The sequence below is a fragment of the Maniola jurtina genome, chromosome 2 (genome assembly GCF_905333055.1).
Source record: "Maniola jurtina chromosome 2, ilManJurt1.1, whole genome shotgun sequence".
Lineage (NCBI taxonomy): Eukaryota > Metazoa > Arthropoda > Insecta > Lepidoptera > Nymphalidae > Maniola > Maniola jurtina.
Window position 1 is genome coordinate 555,330 of NC_060030.1, and position 23,024 is coordinate 578,353.

At 36.6% G+C, this 23,024-nt stretch overlaps 1 protein-coding gene across 1 annotated transcript; it reads left to right on the plus strand.

The window, feature by feature from the left end:
* Positions 1-706: 706 nt before the first annotated feature.
* Positions 707-13,741, plus strand: LOC123877883 (gamma-2-syntrophin). Its single transcript, XM_045924831.1, has 13 exons — positions 707-1,197; positions 5,093-5,239; positions 5,549-5,708; positions 7,251-7,376; positions 7,807-7,922; positions 8,279-8,423; positions 8,816-8,886; positions 8,971-9,087; positions 9,547-9,705; positions 10,166-10,405; positions 10,768-10,883; positions 11,308-11,398; positions 11,977-13,741. The coding sequence occupies exons 1-13, from the start codon at positions 1,162-1,164 to the stop codon at positions 12,088-12,090; spliced, it is 1,638 nt and encodes a 545-aa protein (XP_045780787.1). The 5' UTR covers positions 707-1,161; the 3' UTR covers positions 12,091-13,741.
* The last annotated feature ends 9,283 nt before the right edge of the window (positions 13,742-23,024 follow it).

Genomic DNA, 23,024 nt, shown 5'->3' on the forward strand with positions numbered 1-23,024 from the left:
ATAAATGTTCCTTGGAGAATGCTGTCCCATGATAAAACAATCCCAGTATTTTCGGGGCTAAATATAGTTTGTCCCAATGGATTCTACAAATAGCTGTCAAAGTTCAAAGTTCTTATCAGAAATTATTATAATTTTCAAGTTTACAAAAGCCTAAAAAAAAAAGATTCTGACGAATTGAGAACTTCCTTCTTTTTTTAAAGTCGGTTAAAAATAGTTAATTATTCAAAGTCTGTATTAATACGCAATGTAGTAGGTAGGTAGTTTGTCAATTCATTTCTGAAAACCACTAAACTGATTGAGATGCAACTTGTTGTACATTGCTAGAACTACATTTCAATACTATAATACTAAGTACTGTAGCTTTGATCAAAAACATAAAACATAAAAAAGAAATAAAATATATAGGTATGTATAGTAAAATATATAAAAATCATCATAAAGTGCAATTTCCCAGATCCTAAAATGAAGGCTTCATTATAAAAAGTGCACTAAAGAGTCATATTATTTTAATCGCATTTGGAAAATGTAGTCATCTGCGTGAATTTGCTAAAGGTACACTTTGACGATACTTGAGCTTGAGCGGTGTACAAGCCTGCGCTAACTGATTGTTAAAATGTGGGCGCGGCTTAAGGAACCGCCAGCCGGTCCGGATTGAAACCGGTCTTGTTGCCTGGATTTTTGTGCTAGCAACACTGGCCAGTATCGCCGAGCAGCCGAGCTGTCGTAAAGGTTGTGTGCGGTTAATTTATGCGTAATTTTAAAAATTATTTAATCGCATAAACATTAACTATTGTAAATTAACAATGAATTACAAAAGATTAAGTTACGGTGTGCCTAAATATGCAGTGAAAATTTATTCGTGAGAAATTTTAGGAATAAAATTCGGCGTATTGTTTTGGTCCCATTGAAGTCTATTGATTTATCGTAACTAGTAAGCCAGTGACCTGTTTTTCGTATTTGTTATGTGAGCCTCGTAAATAATTAATCGTAACTGTTGAGTGCAGTGTGCGGAACAGTTGATAATTAGGAGTTATTCTTCAAAATATTTGAGCGGAACCATGACTGCGACGAAATTTCGCTTATGATTAAACATTAATGAGCAGAGTGCAGTTTAGATAACTAAATAGTTAAATTCTTATTCGTTATGGTGTGCTATCCACAATGATGACTCCTATCGAAGAGAAGAAAGATGAAAAGGTAATTATTTACTAATTAATTGTTAATCAGGTCTTTTTGCTTAATAACATCAGGGTTCTTTAACTTTTAATCTTCATTTTGTTTCTGTCATGAGTACCAGAGAACCTAGCTAAGTAAGTACCTACTTAAATTAACTCAATCAGATTTTTAAAACATTCTTAAAAAAAAATTAATTTTGTATTTGCATGCTGTTAGTTCACTCTGATGTTGTAGTCTTTGTAGGATTTAAGTTAAATTCATTAGACATTACCCCATGCTAAGAATTTGTCTATGTTATTTACTAAGTAAGAAAGAAGTTCTGTGTTACCTAACTAATTTAGTTACTTATAAGTAGGTACTTGGAAATTAGCATAATATCATCATCATGGTCAACCCTTCGCTGGCTCACTACTGAGCACGGGTCTCCTCTCAGAATGAGAAGGGTCTGATCATAGTTTACCACGCTGGCCAGCTGTGGATTGGCAGACTTCACACACCTTTGAGAACGTTATTGAGAACTTTTAGGCATGCAGGTTTCCTCACAATGCTTTCCTTCACTATTAAAACAAGTGATATTTAGTTGCTTAAATTGCACATCATTCCAAAAAGTTAGAAGTGCATGCCGGGGATCGGACATCTGACCTCCTGTACAAAAGATAGAGGGCCTAGGCTATATCAGCTATCTAGGTTATAGGGCTATATTGTATTGCATTGTGAATTGTGTGATTATAAATGTAAAATTGTGTATTTGTTGGTATATATCCTTTGTCCATAGGCACTAGTACTCTTTATCCTCAAAATTGAATAGTTTTTATTTATAAAAACTTAAATCCATGTGGGTGAAGAAATAGAATTCTGATTATGCACTAGACAGGTTTCCTAGTCCTAATTTGACCTCAAACCTAGGTACATTTGGAACCTGCATAGCTTTACTTTTAAGTTTACTTACTAATTTATGACCATTAGGTACACCTTATAAATTCCACAGCTGACCATCAAAAAGTGTAGGTACAATGGTACCCAATTTCAATAAATAATGACTTTGACTTTGAAAGTCAACAAGAAATTTTTGTTTAATTGACTTGGATACTTACTCCAGATACTTATTAGGCAATTTGTTATGCAATTAGTTATCATCTTATCACTGACTAAGCAACTGTTTTGTATGATTAGTGATTACATTTACATATTTTGTCATCCTTTTACTTTTAAGGCAACAATTCTAAGTACTTACTTAATGAGAGAATATTCTGATATTATAATTTAAATTTTAGAATTGCTTACTTGGATTTGTTTCCAATGGTTGATAAGGGTTAGTAATTAAGTAATTGACAGAGATAAGAAGTACTTCTTTCCCATTGAATCCCCATTAGCTCAACAGTAAGGGAGTGGACTGAAACCCAAGAGGTAGATGGGTCAAATGTAATCCATTGTCATGTCTACTCCTTGCACAAGCTTTGAAAAAAAATGGGGTTTCAAAATGTGGATAGCAAAAGGCAGAATATTCTCCATATTTCAAATCACAATTGTATTCACTTCAAAAACCTGATTTAATACAATGCGGTCGCCATTGTTACACTGAACAGGCCCACCCTTCGCTGCATTTAGCTACAATGTAACCTAATTACAGTTTAACGGAGGTCCTATAGAGTGCTTCACCACAACAGCTCGCAGTACAACACTATGGTTACTTTGACACCTGTTGACCAGGTTTCACTGTTGTAGGTAAAGGGAAATGTGGTTGAACATTTGAGATGTGCTTAAACAAGATTCAATTAAATCAACCTAGCCACTTTAACTATTTACTAAATAACTTAGGTGTTTAGTTAATTAAAATGGCTAAGTCATTTTCTTATAAGGACATTATGTTTCTTCATATATAATATATATACTATATAGATATTTAAATATATGAAATGAGACCTACCATAGGTTATCGTCATATTCAAATCGATAGTACACCACACTTGCCAATTGTGGATTGGCAGACTTTACACACTTTTGAGAATGTTATGACAAACTCTTAGCCATGCAGATTTCCTCACAATATTTTCCTTCACCATTAACGGAAGAGAGTTTGAACCCTTAATGATCGATGGACTAGCATGAAACTCTTCTCATTCTGAAAGGTGGTCCTCAGTAATGGGCCGGCAATGGGTTGTTAAAGTAGTACAGAGTAGTTTGGGAGATAACTATCTATGAGGAATAAATGAACAGTAAAGTGCAACTATAATAATGCACCTAACAAAGGCTGCTATAATGATAACTCTTTCATAGTAGGGTAAAAAGAACAGTAGTTATTGTACCAAAGACTTGTAATGGAAATGGCTGAGACAGGTACACCACAGTAGTTATACAAAGTGGAAATCTGTATCACTGTGAAAGCACAGTGAAAGCCTGTAGCACTTAAGGTCTGGACAAACAGAGCGCGAAGGCGGCGAAACGCGTCTTTAGTAGCATGGCTACGATTTGTATTACTAGTGTGTATTGTTATTGTATTAATAGTGAATAGGCGTGCTTCATGTTAGGCTGCATCATCACTTGCCAGCAGGTCTGATTGCAGCCAAGCGCTAGTCCAAAAAAAATGTACAGTATCCAGCAGGAAAGATTGCACATCGAACTTTAGAAAGAGATAACGTTGTCTCTGTCATTGAGGCAAAAGAAAAGTTACATAGGCATTGTGTGCCTGCCTGTTGGATTTAACTACCTTAATTCATTCATTTTTATTACATTATTTCATACATTCTAACATGCCCACAGTTAACCAACTTTTTAAATGTCTATAGCCATTTTATGCTTACCTTTTGCCTGAGTAGTACGTCCTTCTAGAAAGTAGAGCTATCTACCTTGTAATGTAGATAGCTTTACTTTCAAGCTAAGTACCTTGTTGGCGAGTGGTTATAGCTAAAGTTATTGTATTACTTTTTTTTAAAATAGTTAATGTAAATATGATATTTCTGTTATGGTGAATGAATAAAGGATTAATAGAAATACATAATCAACATACTTACCCACAATATTCACACATTTTTCTGTATTGCAAGTTCTAGTAGCCGCGTTAGACACGTCGCGCGTCGCCGCGCATTGCGTCTACCCAAGCCTTTTTCCCGCAGTTTGCAATGTAGGTTGAAATAAGAGTAGACACCGCGCAGCGAGCGATGGGAGACGCTAAAAGGCATCGGAAGCTATTGACCTGATAACTGCAGGACTGGTGACCCGTGACCTGATACAGGAGACCTACATATAACACTTTATGATGGTTAATAATTTTGCTAATAGGTACTTCACTTCGCTAAAAGGAAACGGTTATTTTCTTGATCAATAAACTCGGCGACGAAAATTAATTAAATAAAAATCGTGAAATATAACTACTTATAATACGCTTACTTAGGTACCAAGACAGTGATAGCTTAGTGGTTAAGCCATCTATTCGAGAGGTTGGGGGTTTGACCTCTAACTTTCCGAAATTATGTGCGTTTTAAGCAATTTAGTAGGTCTGTATCACTTATTTTAATGGTGAAGGAAACATCGCAAGGACACCTGCATTCCTGAGACTTCTCCATGTTCTCAAATGGGTGTGAAGTCCGCCAACTCGCACTGGGCCAATGTGACAGACTGTGGTTTAAACTCGTCTCATTCTGATCCGTACTCAGTAGTGGGCCGGTAATGGGTTGATCATGATGATGAAAATATTTTGATGTGAATTATGTTTTGGGATGCTTTGCCGTATCGCAGAAACTGCTTTACAAAGTTCTTAACTATCACTAAGTGCCATTAGTTACTTATATGAAAGAAATATTTTCCGTTTGATTTCTCAATGTAAAAGAGTTGTGCCTCAGTGCTTGGGCATGCACGCATTTTTATCACGAGTCCTGAAAATCTACCAAACAGCTTGTCACAGAACATTCTGTTTCAGATCCGCACAGGCATGGTGCAAGTATCAGACGGCAAGTCCCGGCCTCGGCCGGCGCGCCTCGTGCTCACGATGGAGGCGGTGACGGTGCAGCGCGAGGTGGTCATACCGCCCCAACCTCCCCGCGACAAGAGCGTGCCCCACGCTAGGGTGAGTGTTACTAGATGTGCACAGGCATGGTGCAACCATCAGACGGCAAGTCCGGGCCACAGCCGGTGCGCCTCGTGCTCGCGAATCATGATGAAGACGGTGACGGTGCAGCGCGAGGTGATCATACCGCCCCAACTTCCCCGCGACAAAAGCGTTTGCTTGCAAAAGCTGGGTTCCACTTACTTCCTAGAATCCTTTCTGGGCATTGACTTTTATCAATCTAAGTTTGTGGGTCTAGGACTCTACTATAATACCTAGTGGTATTCTCTGCTAGTTAACCTTTGGTAATGCTTCTGTCTTCATTTTCAGGAGCGAATGGTCCAACTAACCCGGCAGAAGGTGGGCGGATTAGGCTTGAGTATAAAGGGGGGCGCGGAACACAAGCTGCCCATCCTCATCTCCAAGATATACAAGGACCAAGCGGCTGATCAGACGGGGCAGCTGTTTGTTGGGGACGCAGTTATCAAAGGTAAGGCTTGAGTAGTTGACCCTTGGTAAGGGTTGAGGTTGAGTAGGAGGGTGCAGAACTCAAGTTGTCTATCCCCATTTTCAAGATATACAAGGACCAAGCCTTGCCAACCTAAAATGGGACGCGTTTACCTAGAAGATTCCTATTCACTCCTGTTTTAAAGATACCCAGATTGTAATTGGTAGGAAACGCAGTTCGCGGAAGAGTATTCCAACACTTGCCCATGAGGAATGAAGACGCAAAACGTTTCGTGCGTGTAGTTGGAATGTCGATGACATAAGGATGGAATCTCGCCCGACGTCTTGCGGTTCGGTGGTAAATTAATGGTGAAGGGGAAGAGGGGTATCAAGCAAAAGATAAACTAGCAAATAATGATTAAGTACTTATTGTTTAATTCAATTAATCATAACTTAATCTGCAACGTCACAGGCTCGTGAAGCCGTAGAAGTGGCAAGCGAAGGCAAATAATAGCATTTTCGTGCCGGTTCGCATTAACCGGCGTTTATAGTACTTTATACAGCTTAATTCGTTTCACGTTTAATTGAATTTGCTGCCTGCACTGAGCACTCGACGATGCCTTTTGAAAGAACGCTTTTTTTACTTTTAGTCAAGTATTTGTTTTGGCCAGACGTTAAAAGAATTTGTAATTTAATTTTAATTGAAAATGCGAAAGTATAAAATTTGTTTTTTTTTTTTTTTTTTTTAATTTTAAGCCTGCATCATTAATTATTTATTATTTTACTCAAATCTGGCAAATGACCACTCCAGGCTGTCAGGATAACTGCCTTAACGTAGTAACTGCCACAGCTTTATTTATTTTGTGGATACATAATTTATGGTTTAGGTATTGCATTTAAGAGCCCACTTCATCGTAGCGTTAACTCGTTGGCGGGAGGAACCTAAAATAGTGCGGTTTCAACAGATGACATAAACAACGTCATTTGTGCGTATCACACTTTCACTCTAACCCCATCTCACCCCGAGAGAGGCTGGGTGAATGAATTTTGCTTGAGATTCTAGATTTTTAGGGAAAAGTAAACCTCAAAAGACCTCATACCTCAAAAGGAAAAATGAAACCCTTAAAGGATCATTTTACTGTCTGTCCATCTGTCCCTCTGTCGTGTCTGTCAAGAAAACATATAGGGTACTTCCCGTTGACTTAGCATAGTGAAATTTGGCAGGTAGGTAGGTCTTATAGCACAAGTAAAGGGAAAAAACCGAAAACCGTGAATTTGTGATTATATTACACACAAAAAATTAAAATGTGTTCACGAAAAATTTAATTTACTAAATCACATATAGATGGCGCATCCCATTATTAACTTGTAGTGTTCTACATAAAAGTGTTAGGTATACATTGTAGAACGGTACGGAACCCTTCGCGTGAGTGTCTGACTCGCACTTGACTGGGTTTATTCTGAGTTTTCTAAACTGTCCTTCTCGGGAATTCTGCCTGCCTTACCTATAGCGGTGGACAATATTTCGCTGGGTTCAAGCAGCCGTCCAAACCCATCATACGAGCAAAGCGCTATTGTATTCCAGTGAACGGGGAATACATAACGGCGTGCAAGCACGATGACGCCGTCAACATCCTGCGCAACGCGGGCGACATCGTGGTGCTCACCGTCAAGCACTACCGCGCGGCCACGCCCTTCCTGCAGAAGCAAGGTATACTGTCTTCACTTCTGTAGACTGGACTGGATTAAACGATCCTATTGTAAACAATCCAACTGTAAACAATCCAATTGTAAACAATCCAATTTCCTGGTTGATCCTGAAATATATTTCTTTTGTTGGTGTACATATTACTCTCCAATTGCAATCGAAAATGCAACCGATAGTGAAAATGTCCCAAAAATTACCGAAAATGTCTATGGTGCTAATGAGGTGTCATTGTGGAGTCTCAAAAAATATGGAGATTCGCGTAGCTAATTGGTACCGGTTCCAAAAAAATATTATTATAGAACTTTATTAACTCTTGTACAATATATTCGGTGATAAATTAAATTGTTTTTAATTTTTAGTGTATATGATTAGGTATTGAAGTCGGTTTATATATTTTTTTTGGTTGAATTAACTGAAATAATATGTATTACAGCGGACGGCGCGTCCGATACCGACAGCAGTACGGGGGATGAGCACCCCTCACTACATAACAAAGTAGATGCCAATTGCAACTCGGAGCGAACAGCGGATACTAATGGAGGATGGCAGGTCAGTTGTTTGATAAGTATAATAATTTCCAAATATTTTTTTATTTATTTATTTATTCAAAGGTACACACAACAGGTTGTAACTAAAAATGGTCCAAACATAAAAACAAAAGATCCTAATCTAAGTGACAACCCCTAATAGGTGTACACAGCAATACTATACCTAAATAAAACATACATTACACATTATTGTAAAAACATTCTGAACAACTCTTCATAGAATTTTTTTTAGATACTCATAGCCTCTGATAGATCTGTTCTAACATGTTTCGATATTTGTGTATGTATGACCCTTTCTTTTGGCTTTGCCGTAGTCGGATAAAAGGATACTGTAGGTACTAGATGTGAACTTTACAGAGCGCGTGGGGTGACGCAGAGGAGAGCAGTCGGCCCGGCAGCGCGGCGGGCTCCACGAGAAGTTCTCGACCGCCTTCCGTGGCGTCCGACCGCCTCAACGATCGCGCGACCGAAGGCGCTAAGGAATGGGTTGACGTCATTTCCGGTAAGCTGGACGACACTTCTTAAAGACAGTCATCCAATAAACTTGAGAGTTAATTGTTTTAAGTTTAATCTGAGATAATAACATCTCATTATAAAAAAATGTTTCTTCAAATAAAGAATCTTGAATCTTGAATGATAAGAGAATACTTGACTAATTTTGTTATAGAAATCTTCTCAGATCAAGGCAATGAAGAACCTCATAGCTTTAGTAAATGATTACCTCCTTTATTCTACTGCACTCTTAAAAATTGATTTATAACTCTGGTTTAAGGACTCTAGAAACGGCATGCCACAAATAATCGTAAGCGATATTGCAACACAATTAGCTTTTTGTTATAAGATAACCCTCTGCTCGAATGTTGCTATTAACATTGTTTCTAATTAATGTTTCAGTACCTTTAATGATGGGTTACGTCACGCGTTATGTTTTCGGAACGGACAAGTTACGACCGGGAGCTTTCGAGGTAAGGAACATATATGTAAAGGATTAGCTATTTTGGGATATATTTGGAAGTCAATCTGCAATGAGCCCTGTTTTTGGTGCGCAGGTGCGCGGCGCGCGGCCGCAGGTGACGACGGGCGTCATTCACGTGGATGAACCGGCAGCGCTCTCGCACTGGCTCAAGAGCATCTCCGACAACATCATGGGACTTACTAATTTACAGGTTATTTTTTTTTTTCAATTTGAAGACTAGTGCTTGGCTGCGCTCTGACCTGCCGGTAAGTGATAGAATGCACTTGCCTAAAAGATGCGTATTCATTCCTACTTAAAGGTACCCTATATTAAAAGTGGAGGGGAGAACTGATGACAGAAGGGCGTTCCATACCCTAGTGGTTGGAATTAAAAACAAAAAGGCAATTCGGTTCGTACGAATCCGCGGAATTTTAACTACATACAGATGTAGACCTTGATAGTGATCAAAAATTTCGGGGAACTTTTGACGATTTCACTATAGAGCAAACCTTACAACGCTTCATCCGTTTACAAGGACATAATAATATGTAGCGATATTATGTAGTAATATCGCAGATTTATAACATTGCCATATATACTATCCCAGCTGCAAACTGCAAAATGTCATTTCCACTTGTGCTTATATTCACAGTTCATCTTCTGTGTGCAGATGAAGCTGTTCAACCGGCACCTGTCTGGCGGGGAGCGAATAGAGTACATGGGCTGGGTGCACGAAGGCCTAGTATCGGGTGCGCAGCCGTGGCAGACATACCGCCCTAAATTCCTCGTGTTGAAGGGAACTGATGTCATGCTGTTTGACGTTCCGCCGGTATGTATGCTGCCTAAGTTTACAACTAGGTACATGAGAACATTAAGTTGGGAGCATTAAGGGTTACGTATCGAGAGTGCAGCCATTGCAGGTATACCGATATCCGCACTCTGAGACTACATGGGCTGAGTGCCTCCATATCCCAATCGCCTGACCATCAACCAAACCACCGACACCCAACTACACGAGTCTCCAACTTCCCAAACCTTGACTCCCAATCTCTCAAACACTCGAGTGCTAACCTCACGACCCGCTGATCTCCCAAACTCTGAACTCCGACCTGTGTCAGATGTCACTATCTACTATACTAGATACTACTATACTAGATGGCTACGAAAAAAAAAAAATTTTGGCTTGTCACTAAGACTTATAAAACTCAGATAGACAGAGCAAATCACATTAATAGGACTCCGTTTTAGGTACAAAATTAAAAAAAAAGTGATGATTATTGTACTTCCAGACGAACATTACGGAATTGGCCAAGTGTCCAGAAACTTTGAAAGTGTACCAGACAATGTTCCGCACGGTCAAAGAGAGCGAGACGGTCGACTGGCGCCAACATTGCTTCCTCGTTCAAAGCAGTACCAGCCTCACAGCCGCTGCTGCGCCCCGATACTTCAGTGCGGAGACCAGGCATGAGCTACTGAGGCTGGAGGCTGCTTGGACGGCTAACATCGTCAATTCAGTAGTGCGGCTCGGGGTGAGGGATACCACATATATTTATGTCTGATAATGGCCCACAATTTGTAGCAGGGCATCTTACTTGCAGTGTCGCTTAGGTTCTAACACGTACGTCATTTTTAAATTACTCGTTGGGTAGAATTTGAAATAAATTGTAAAAAAAAGTTCTTTATTCAAATAAACATTTGCAAAGTGGAATCGTCAATTGAATTTAACCTACCATTGGTACGGAATTACCAAGAAAAACTAGCAAGTAACTCGGCAACCGTTATTTTAAAAATAAATAAGACTGTTATACATGGACGGACAGACAAATGGACTGGACGAAACTAAGGGTTCCTGTTTCAGTATGGAATCCTCAAAATGTGTTATCTTTCGCAGAAGAAAACATTCACGGTGGTGCATATGGGTCGCGCGGCGGGGCTGACGTTGGACTGGTCGTCCGGCTTCTCCCTGAGCGAGGGCACGCCGGGCGCGGCGCCCGTGTGGTCCTACAGGTTAGTTATATAATGCCCCTCTGACCGGATTTCTCAAACACAGCAGTAACACCTGGTTAGTACTGAGAATTTCTTAGCATAAAAGTCGTAAGTATTTTTGGCCCGAGCCAGGAATCGAACTCAGGACGTCGTCATCTGCAGTTGATCGTGCTAACCAACAGTCCAATGAGGCTGAAAATATAAACGTCTATTGAACTACTTGTGAGGCTAGGTGATATCACATTATAATTTCAGGCAATTGAAAGCCTAAGGCAAATATATAGTCTTAAATCACATGTCACTTTGCTTAGCCTTAAACAGTTATAACAAGACAGATTTATGCCAGCGGTATAACGCTGTCTCGTTTTAACAGTGTCTTAAGTATGAGCAAAGTCAAAGTGCTCTCTATAGAACTCGGCCATAGTTGACTACAAACTCTTTACAGGTTTTCACAGCTCAGAGGTTCAAGTGACGACGGGAAATCCAAACTGAAATTACATTTCCAAGATACTGAGACCAAAGTTATTGAGACAAAGGTAAGTTTAAATGACATTGTAGTTTTTGCTGATAATTCCCAAAATTTGCGAATAGCAAAGAAGAAAATTCTGTATGCGACCATTGGTAAATTTTTTGGCGAGTTTACTATCATACACGGTTGGCCAATGGCCATCCTGTTGTTGCGGAATCTACCTGACTGACTGACTGATCTATCAACTCAAACTATTAAACGGTTCGGCCTGAAATTTGGCATGCAGATAGCTATTACAACATGACATCCGCTAAGAGCGGATTTTTTAAAATTCCACCCATAAGGGGGTTGAAATTTGTGTAGCCCACGCGAAGTCTCGAGCAAAAACTAGTTTTGTTAATAAAGACTAGCGGATCCCTAGACTAGAGGACCCGGCCTGTGCTACGCTAAAGAATGTACCTAATACATTGTTTAGGTCGAGTGGTCGAACCCATTGGTGGAAACCATCTTCGCATTATTGACTTTCATCTATAAGGATAAGAAATAGGTAGAGAATATTTTTGTGGATTTCGCTCATTCCTACAAACGACTTTTAAGATACCAACCACATCCTCCACTACCTGATTGGAATAATATTTGTTCCAGGAATTGGAGTGTCAAATACTCCAGAGCCTCCTGTTCTGTATGCACGCGTTTCTCACGGCCAAGGTGGCGTCCGTAGACCCCGCATTCCTCGCGTCCATACAGCAGGCCAACTGAGACCTCTGAGGGCCGCGACCCCTACCATCAAACAGTGGTGGGGCACAGTAATGCAATTGACTTCCAGTTTCTTTGAAATACGTAATTGCCAGCCTACCGGCAGACGTGCCGGCTTAGCATTCAGTAGGGTTATACTTTATCCGTGGAAAGGGGTTAGTATAACGCTCTCTCTGTTACGTAATCTTATAAAAATGGTAATGACAAAAATCTCAGTGGGCGTTATACATTTTGAGTCACCAACCAATCACAAACATGTTTTCAAAAAACATTTTAAATTCAATTAGAAAACATAGTTTCGTTTGTAATTAGTTGATGACCCAAAATGAGCACTCACTGAGGTTCATTATCACTTACCATCAGGCGAGATTGCAGCAGAAAAAATATACCCTCAGTTTTTCGAATTCCGAGCAAAAAGTAATTACGATTTCGGATTACGAAATTATAGAGAATATAAATAGTAAAAGAATCGTTAAATAAATATGATATGATTATGAATTGTGTTAAATGTAATTTACCTTGTTATATCGCCACTATGGATGAAATTGCAGCTAAAGTCTGCATAGATAAAGGTGCGTATAGATTTGCTTGATTTTGAGATTCTTGTGTGTATCAATAAGATCTGTTAGCTTCTTACAGATTTGCTCGATTTTATCGATCACGCATAAAATACCAAGGGTAACATAACATCACTTGTTGATTTATCGATCCACTATGGAGATCGAGAAAAAAAAAAATGTTGATTGTCTGTTGCTTACATATTATAGTTACTCAATTTGTTTGATCGCACGGGTCGATTATAAAAGATCGTGCTTATCTGTAGTCACCTTTAGATGATCCTCCTTGCGCAGTGGTGAGCGCCGTAACCCGGTTCGATTCATGCCAGGGGCAATTTGGAAATCAATGATTTCTTAATGTTTTAGGTGAGGTAACCTAATTTATCCAATAGGGTCCATACAAAATGTATGAACACCACGTTCCATGTGGTATGTGTGGTTTGCGAAGACCCTGATTGAATTTAATATTAAGGCCTAATATTCTAAACTAAAACAGCGAAAAAACAAGACTTAGATTTACAGTGAATCCTGAGTCCTAAAGGTCCAAGCGCATTGGTGTTGCGCTGCGCGACGCAGTATCTGACGCTCTATACAAACTCATAAAGCTGCGTCCGCTGTGCTCCTTACGAAGTCCTATAAAGTATAATAATAGCCGCGTCGCGCATTGCAGTTCGAAGGCGTTGGGACCCTAACTCTCCCTTTTTTCTTCCAAACTTGTATCATATAGTTGTTAAGGATTAAATTCAAGATTTATTGCACTTCCCAATTCGCAGTTTTATCACAATTTACAACTATTATTAGTTTAGTAAACAATGATCTGAATAAATAATACAATTCCTAAAAGAAAATACCGTATGATTGGATTACAGTAAATGTGATGTGAGTGGTATGGGATTTCACATCTGACAGAGTTCGAGCGTCGAAACACAATAATGTCAGAGTAAAATAAACCTAAAATCCTTTGTTTTAAAGTCGAAAATTCAGCACCACCGATTTTAATTTCGCAAAGTTACTGCTTGGAATACCAATTTGAACTTTATAACAAGGCTGTTAAAGTTCATTTTACTTCGACTCGAAAGTATTTTGACGATGGAATTCTATCAATTTTGGTGAGATTTTAAATCTTACATTAATCCTACAGCAGTGTAAAGTTTTATTCTATACTAATGTGATTATTTCAAAACGATGAAGTATGTAACTTATGTTTAGAAAACTAAACATTTTTAAATTTCAGTGCTAAATGATGTAAATCGCTTAGTGATTGATTGTTATTAAAAAAAATAGATCTATATCAGATATATAATTTTAATATATTATTACGAGTATGATTAAATTATTTAGCTATTTAAACAGTATTATTTAAGATTATTTTTTAGAATTTCTTATGATACTATATTATATTAGGATATTAATAAAAAACTATATTGTGTTCAATTTATGACCTTTAATATTATGTTAAGTACAATTTTATCGAAATAATTACTCATATATTTATTTTTAAAATGTATGAAAACTCTAGCGCCTATAGTTGTCCGTGTGTTAACCACATACCAAAGAATTTAACAATTTTAAAAGAGGAACCAGTTTCTTTCGGTTAAAACTCAATCCGAACCGTATTTTACAGTTATTATAGCTCAATTTCATTTATGTAAAAGGGCAGCTTTGATTGCGTTCTGTAAGTATGCCCTGTCGATTTTATTCCTTTGAAGGAGTGTGCTTCGAGCGGCCCCATACAAATGAAGTTAAATATTTGAGTATTAGATGACGCCTACGACTTCGCGTGAATTTAGGTGGGAGTACATCCAAACAAGTATCAAACTTCGTTTGTATGGAGCACGATCGACGGTCACTAAATTATTAAGATTTGCAGTATTCGGGAATTGGTAGAGTTCCCAACAAATTATTAGTAAGTAGAGGCTACATTTTGACTGATTTTCAATATTTTTCTAATTAATTTTGAATGTTTTATTGTATTGTCACTTTATTTTGCTATTTGTAAGCCCCCATCTGATTTTTTTAAATTTTTTAAAGACCTCTTATGCCATCTTTCTGTGTGTTTCATTGCTAAGGGTCTTGTTTCTTGACTCCTTACCATGTATTACATAATGGTAGGGGTTTATTACAAAGATTTTAAACTAACATTATAAAAGTATCATCGAAATCGGTAGGTTCGTTTGTAAATTATATGTAGAAATCATTGCGCTTGCGTCATATCATTAAATTTAAGTAAAAATCTATATTTAAAAATTTATATATTTATTAGTGTGCTATTATATATTAATCGGAGTTTTTTGAAAAGAAATGCTAAATTAATTTGTTAACGATGTTTATACAGGGTGGTCAAAAAGTCGTGGATCAAACGAAATAGGGAGATAGAGGAGGCCATTTCCAGCAAAAAATATTTCTACAGCATGGCCTTATTTAAATTGCCCTAAGAGTTATGAATATTTTTGAGATTTTTAACAAAATACCAGATTCTCTTACAATTAGACTAATTTAAAAAAAATGAGATAAAAGATAATAAAACAAACGATGCTGTGTCATTACTAGATAATGTATCAGCACTACAAACCTTCTATTGAGGCTCTGGGTGCCAAATTACAAGAGCAATTAATTTTTTTCCAAAACTTTTAAAGCGTTACCAAAAATTTAATGTCACTTTAAAAGCGCACAGTGAAAAAAAAATGTACTACGGAAAAGTGACCCTGTATCAGAAAAATTTGCTGATTTAATGCCAATTTAAATGAGGTATAACACATTACTCTTTGTTTCGTAATTCTGGTATTATAATTGTTTTTTCATATCAAGGTGCAAATTTCAGTAGATTAGTTTAATTCAAAATAATTTTGAAGATTATCATGCTGCTAGTTAAACTGCTAGTTTTTTGTACGTTGGAATGCTAGAAACATCAATGTGCTTGTCACACTTAAAATTTGTGAAAAGAATAGAAACTCTTCACTACCACCTCGTGCTAGAACCACCCAGAACTACCCAGAACGCCCGTCTTGCAAGTAGTTCATCTTTTCTAGGAAACAAAAGGATAAAGAAACTATGCCTCTCGTTCACACTAATCATCATTTCTATTTGCATTGTTGGAATAAGGAAGGATGTGAAAGAGAGGCATAGTTTTTTTATCCTTTTGTTTCCTAGAAAAGAGGGCGTTCTGGGTAGTTCTGGCACGTGGTGGTAGTGAACAGTTTCTGTTCTTTTCACAAATTTTAAGTGTGACAAGCACAGTGATGTTTCTAGCATTCCAACGTACAAAAAACTAGCAGTTTAACTAGCAGCATGATAATCTTCAAAATTATTTTGAATTAAACTAATCTACTGAAATTTGCACCTTGATATGAAAAAACAATTATAATACCAGAATTACGAAACAAAGAGTAATGTGTTATACCTCATTTAAATTGGCATTAAATCAGCAAGTTTTTCTGATACAGGGTCACTTTTCCGTAGTACATTTTTTTTTCACTGTGTGCTTTTAAAGTGACATTAAATTTTTGGTAACGCTTTAAAAGTTTTGGAAAAAAATTAATTGCTCTTGTAATTTGGCACCCAGAGCCTCAATAGAAGGTTTGTAGTGCTGATACATTATCTAGTAATGACACAGCATCGTTTGTTTTATTATCTTTTATCTCATTTTTTTTAAATTAGTCTAATTGTAAGAGAATCTGGTATTTTGTTAAAAATCTCAAAAATATTCATAACTCTTAGGGCAATTTAAATAAGGCCATGCTGTAGAAATATTTTTTGCTGGAAATGTCTTCCTCTATCTCCTTATTGCGTTTGATCCACGACTTTTTGACCACCCTGTATATTCTATCTATTTATTAGTTTATTACTTTAGTTTTTCTTAGTTTACATAAAAGGCAAAATGCGCTCTACACGCGGCTATATGTGGCCTTATGACAATAAAATCATGATATGAGTGAAAATCTTAACTCTAGAAGGTCTAAAGCGTCAAATCGCGTCGCTTACGCGTTTCTCCGAGAAGGTTTCTGCGATTTGTTTAACTTTTAAGAATAATAAGGAAAACTAAAGTGTATCTATATATTGAGTAAATCTGCCTGATGCAAAATGGCTATATGATATCGGTGTTCATAGAGTTATAGCTGTAGAAAATATTATGTGTATTATATTGTGTATGTTGGTAATTTTATTTATCTCGAAAAATGCAGCTAATGAGATTTCACTGTAAGTTAAGATAGACAGCTATATCTTAAAGCACATGGGGTGCGATTCTGGAAGAAGCAAATATTCTCAGATTATGTTGGGTTGTAATTTACTTGAATTTTAAGATAAACCTCAAAAGCGACATAGCTCAAAGGATTAGCAAGCTGAAGTGGCAATGGGCAGGTCATGTCTGTCGCAGAACCGACGGCCGATGGGGTAGACGTGTTCTGGAGTGGAGACCGCGTACCGGTAAGCGCAGTGTGGGACGACCTCCTGCCCGCTGGACCAATGACCTGAAGAAGGTGGCGGGGAGCGGGTGGATGAGGAAGGCGGAGGACCGTGTTTGGTGACGCGCTCTTGGAAAGGCCTATGTCCAGCAGTGGACGCATACAGGCTGATTGGATTTAAGAAAAAGAGAAGACGTTTCCAAAGAAAATACTGGGCCCATCCTTTCATTTAGGATCGCAGATTAAAATCCTCTGTGTGCGTTGACACGCCTTGAAACGTTAGTTCTATTTCTTTCGAAGACTCCCTTACTTTTGTGCTGTCCCATCGTTTAATGGCCGCGGCAGTTCGGGGGAGTTTTGTACGGGGCAGTATTAGTTCATTATTCGATGCAGTTGTAGGCGATCTATTTTGACTCAAGGGTCCTTCAGACGAAGGACCCTTGCACAGACATGTGAGGGTCCTGTTCACAGAGAAGTTAAGTAAAAGTAGGTAAGTAAAAGGTTTCGGATCATGTCGAATCTCGTTAGCTGTATTTTTCCGTTGTTCAAAATTAAATGTATTTGGAAATATAAGATCCATACAAAAAGTTTTTATTTCATTAATGTTCTCGATTACTCAATTTTCTATTGTTCTCAATTACTAAACTAAATTTATAGGCCTAAATCTCTAGAACTTTTACAAAGCGAGTATTATGAAAGTGATAAATTTTCAGACCTGTTAGTTTAGAGATTGTGTACAATAGAATTAATCACATGTTCATTATTTGTATAATGTGTAAGTTTTTATCAATTTTAACCATTTAAAATTGAAATTAGGAAGGAAAAAATTGTTAAAATTTATTAGCTTTGGTTTATTGATATAATTATACTTGTCATAGTCATGTAATTTTATAATACTATGCATTCATCATTTTTGTAATAGGAAGCGGTTTATCGCAATGACTAATGAAATTTTGTGTTATCTTTCTCCAAGATTTTCTTCCACTGACCTTTATCTCTATTACTGAGATGCCTGCAGTAGCAATAGCTGCAACACATTCGCCAAAAAGTTGTCCTTTACTTTGGGATCAACTTTGCCATTTAACTAACCAGTATTTAAATAAAGCTACGGTCACACCTGCGGTCATGAACACGGGACGCGATGCGGGACCGTCCACACTTACGCGACTGGTGTGCGTAGCGCCATTAATTATTGTGAAGGGTAACACAGCGCGGCTGACGTTCCCGCCTCGTCGCTTTGGTCGCGCAGGTTAGGTCAGGTTAAAAGGTCAAAGGTCAGTTTTCGTAATATCTTTTATATTTAGGGTAGGAAAGCCTTGTCAATTTGAAAGTAACAAAGGTCGAACTGGGCCTAGTACGAGTATCGTTCGCATTGTACATTAGTTAAGTACCTCAAATCGTAATAGAATTCGTCCCCCGTAATGGTATTTTTTGATCACATAGCTTAAATTTGCAAATTAGGTATAAAAATAAACAGTATTTTACGTAGAAATAACAAAGCGCTCTGACTGTTCTATGAATCTCGTACTTGTACAAAATAATCTTGTATTTTGTTAAATTCGCGCGATTAAAAATACTATTTTTTGACCATTTAAATCGCGTGATAGCTATAGTTTTATTTTTCGTCCTATAGACATTATACCTACTGTTTAATTTTAAAGATGTCACTTTTTTATATAATTACTAGAGGATGCCCGCGGCTTCGCCTGCGTGGATTTCGGTTTTTTAAAATCCCGTGGGAACTCTTTGATTTTCCGGGATAAAAAGTAGCCTATGTCCTTCCCCGGGATGTATCCCATGTCTGTACCAAATTTCATTCAAATCGGTTCAGCGGTTGGGCCGTGAAAACGTAGCAGACAGACACACTTTCGCATTTATAATATTAGTATGGATTTTTAGATAGTTGCTAATATCATATTTCTACACAGAGAATAATATCAATATAGGTTTTTAATTATTAAGTATAAACTTTCAGTTTTAACTTTTTAAATTATGCTATCCAAATATACTTACCACATTTTATTTTAGGGCATCCAAATAAACCTTAAACGAAACCTGCAAAAATGACTAATATGCTCTGGTACTTTTCTTATTGCACTCCATACATGAATTAGGTCAGGACTAAGCTCTTTTTTCTTAGAACTTAGTCCTAGTGACGGGGCTGTAATATAAAACCAAACTAAAAATTTCGTGATATTCCTTCTGATTTGTCGTTTCTTTCAAAAAATTGTCCCCATTAGAAAAACTATAGGAAAGTTAAACAACGATTTTGGTAGGAATTTCGTAGTTTACCGATCCAGTAGGTAATCGGCAAAGGAAAAGTTCTTACATTTTGAAGAAAACCGCCTTTGGAACAAATAATCAAAAGGAAATTTTTCGATAACGGACCGGCCACGTTCCTGTTTTGCGTAAAAAGATGTACTTGTAAAAGTGCCCGATTCCGTTAAAATGCCAATATTGATCGCTTAGCTTATGTAATAAATCGACAATATTAGCGTTCCCTTGGTGTTGTGTCACTATTCAAACTAGGTGTTAAACTGTGTCTATTCAGTATTAACCGTGTTAGTGTAAAGTTATATCCACAACACTAGTGTTATAGTGACTTGTTAGTGTAATCTTTTATACGGGATTCGAACATTCAAATCTGGTCGATATTTGATCGTATACCTAATAAGTAATATATCTAAATTAGTACAATTTTCTATCGCTGTAAAGTAGATACCTACTTATATACCTACGTTCTCACGCTGTGTGTTGTTATACAAGTCGGTCAATTCGAATTAAACAAAACAATTAAAAATTCAATTAAACGAAATTCATTCATATATATACATCGGTAGTTTAAACTGAAGTGTAATAAAAATGAACGATGCCAAATAACGCGTCTGTAAAGCCCCTAAAGTGTAATAATTATAATATTATCGTTGTATTGTGGCCTCTAACGGAATAAAGGGCCAACGTGTTAGTCAATTTAGAGAAAATATTCAAGACTGAACTAGAACGTGAATACTCAATTGTTTTTATTCTTATTCTGAGAAGCGACCCGTGCACCCACCGGCTTCTCTCACCTTTGGGTGCAAGGGGAATTTTTTTTTTACCCGTACACCCACTGCATTAGGGTTGGAATTTATTTTTAAATTAAGGTCCATGAATGTTGTCCTTCGGATATAAATGCAACAATCAAGTATTTGCCATTCCCTATTTTATAATAATTGTTTTTTAACTAAGCTCTACTATGTATCGACATATTTTAAATCCAACCCTAACGCAATGGGTGTACGGGTAAATACAAATTACCCCTTGCACCCACTAGGGGACAAGCCGCTAGGTGCACGGGTCGCTTCTCCTGTTTTATCTCAATAAAGCTTAATTTGTAGTCGTTAGTAAATTTTGTTTTAATATTAGAACACAATTAATAATTTGTAAAAAAATTATGAATTTTACAAATCTGTCCCCACACTAAATTAGTTTAATGAGTAAATCGAACACGGAAGACTAGCCCGACAATTGTAATGTTTCTCATAGTCAATTATGAACAATCTCATTGGCTTGTACAAATTTCATATTCATAAGCATCTTGTCCTAAGGTATAGATTGTGTAATTACAATAAATACTGTTTTATAATTCTGACGTTTACCTTAAACGAACAATTAATATTTTGCGTTGCTAGAAACTTAAATACGAAAGTGTTGTGAATGAGATTAGATTGTAAATGTGTAATAAAGTATCTTGTTTCTTCAATTTCTTGATTAAACTATCTGTAATAAAACAATATTTCACTCTTTTTAGATCGCTTTGACATAGTTTCCTTTTTTTGTTTTTTGAACACTAAACTTTTTAAAACGAATGAAAACTTTAGACCAAACTTCTCTTCAACTCTGCAATTACAATTTTTTCCGATAATTTTCTCAGCATAACGTTTTACGATTACAAGTAAAATAATTATTGTATAATACAAAATTGTAATCCTTTGTATTAGCTAAGGGTTAATACCTAGTTATTTATAACTATTGTTGATTATGTAACTGAAGTGTATCCATTAGTAAAATTTTAATCGGATATATTGTGTTTCATTTGTAAATACTTAAGTACCTACAATAATAATGTAAAATTCTCGATGAAGATGATAAAATTATACCTACAAATTAAAATCTATTCTATAATCATTCAGATTTCTTCAAGATACTTTAATTTATTCTGAAGTACAGAATCGAAGTAGGTAGGTACTACTTATGTGCTCTAACAAATAAACCAATAGGCCTCTGTATGAAGTTACACTTCCAAGCTAGGCGCGGCCAGCGCTCACTTGGTTAAGTGACCCGAGATTATACCTATATATAAGTGCCTACAGTGCCGCGCACCTTCGATGGCTCTCTTGCAAGACAATTTCTTTTTAACCCCCGACCCAAAAAGAGGGGTGTTATAAGTTTGACGTGTGTATCTGTGTATCTGTCTGTGGCATCGTAGCGCCTAAACGAATGAACCGATTTTAATTTACTTTTTTTTGTTTGAAAGGTGGCTTGATCGAGAGTGTTCTTAGCTATATTCCAAAAAAATTCGTTCAGCCGTTTAAGAGTTATCAGCTCTTTTCTAGTTTTCTTGTAGAAAAGAAGGTTAGATAACCGTTAGGTTCATAATATTATGTCAATTGACAAATGTCAAGCTGTCAAGATGGACGTTGCCTAGATACATATTTATTTATTTGAGACTATTTGAGAATGATGTTTTGGAAAACTCAGATACTTTGGATCGTGTGCGTGGAATAGTCCAAGAAAATCGGTTCAGCCGTTTGAAAGTTATCAGCTCTTTTCTAGTTACTGTAACCTTCACTTGTCGGGGGTGTTATAAATTTTTAATTTACACTTGTTTAAATGTAGAATTAATTTTGTTTGTTAAATAGACCGCAGCGCTATACGACCTGAATTGCATTTTATTGCGTTGTAACAAGAGTTGCTATTTATTTGAATAGCTTTTCAGACAGAGTCTTCTGTACTTGAAAGGTAAAGTATTCCGTGTCTGAGCCTATGAGTATGAAACGAGTGACATTGTAGGTAAACAGGAGGAAGGTAATAAATAGACAATATTTAATGTATTATTTAATCAAGCTTGAGGAACAAAGTAGAGCTACACAAACTATCAAGCAACATCCACGCCGGTTCCCGGCAGCTAACATTAAAACATTAACGCTATGGACTCCAGAAATCAACTAACTTATGGCAAGTAATGACGCTATTCTCTTAAAACAATGACCTTAAAAATAATGCTAAGTATAGAAAAATATATCTTAGTGTATTAAAATTATACGTTCTGACAAATAATCATATTCGACTTAATTCTTTTGATTTTTTTTTTAATAATTGGATTCAATAAGATTATATTCTGAAAATTACAAAAATAATAGCTTGTGTATTTTACAGAATATTAACCTAAAAGCTTTTTTTAAATGAGAATATGACCAAATGTTAGAACGAGTACGAAATTCTAAATGAATTGTTACAAATATATTTTTTATGAAAATGTAACAAAGTACCCATTGGGCATAATTGGATATAGAGTGATATGTTGCGTAGAAATACAATTTTTAATAGATATTTTTATTTTAGATTATACTTTTATCTAAATAAGTGAATTCTTTGATATAAATTCTGATATATTCTTTTGAAAAAATCATAAAATTAAAAGTAATATTACCTATTTATAAACATTTTCCAAATCAATTACATACCTAAGAGGTAATTCATTATAAAGTTAGGGAACAAGGAAAAACAAGAAGCATGAAGGAGTTATTTTATACAATTTTTTTCTCTGATAAATTACTTACACAAAAATGTGTTATAATCGTTTACAACACAGAACAGGGCTTACAAAAGCAACACTCGCGATCTACAAACATTTAACATCAATGAGGAAATAAGTAATAAGTATAATTATAGTTTATTTCGTAGTCAGAAACAAAAACACTAGACTGGCTAAAAT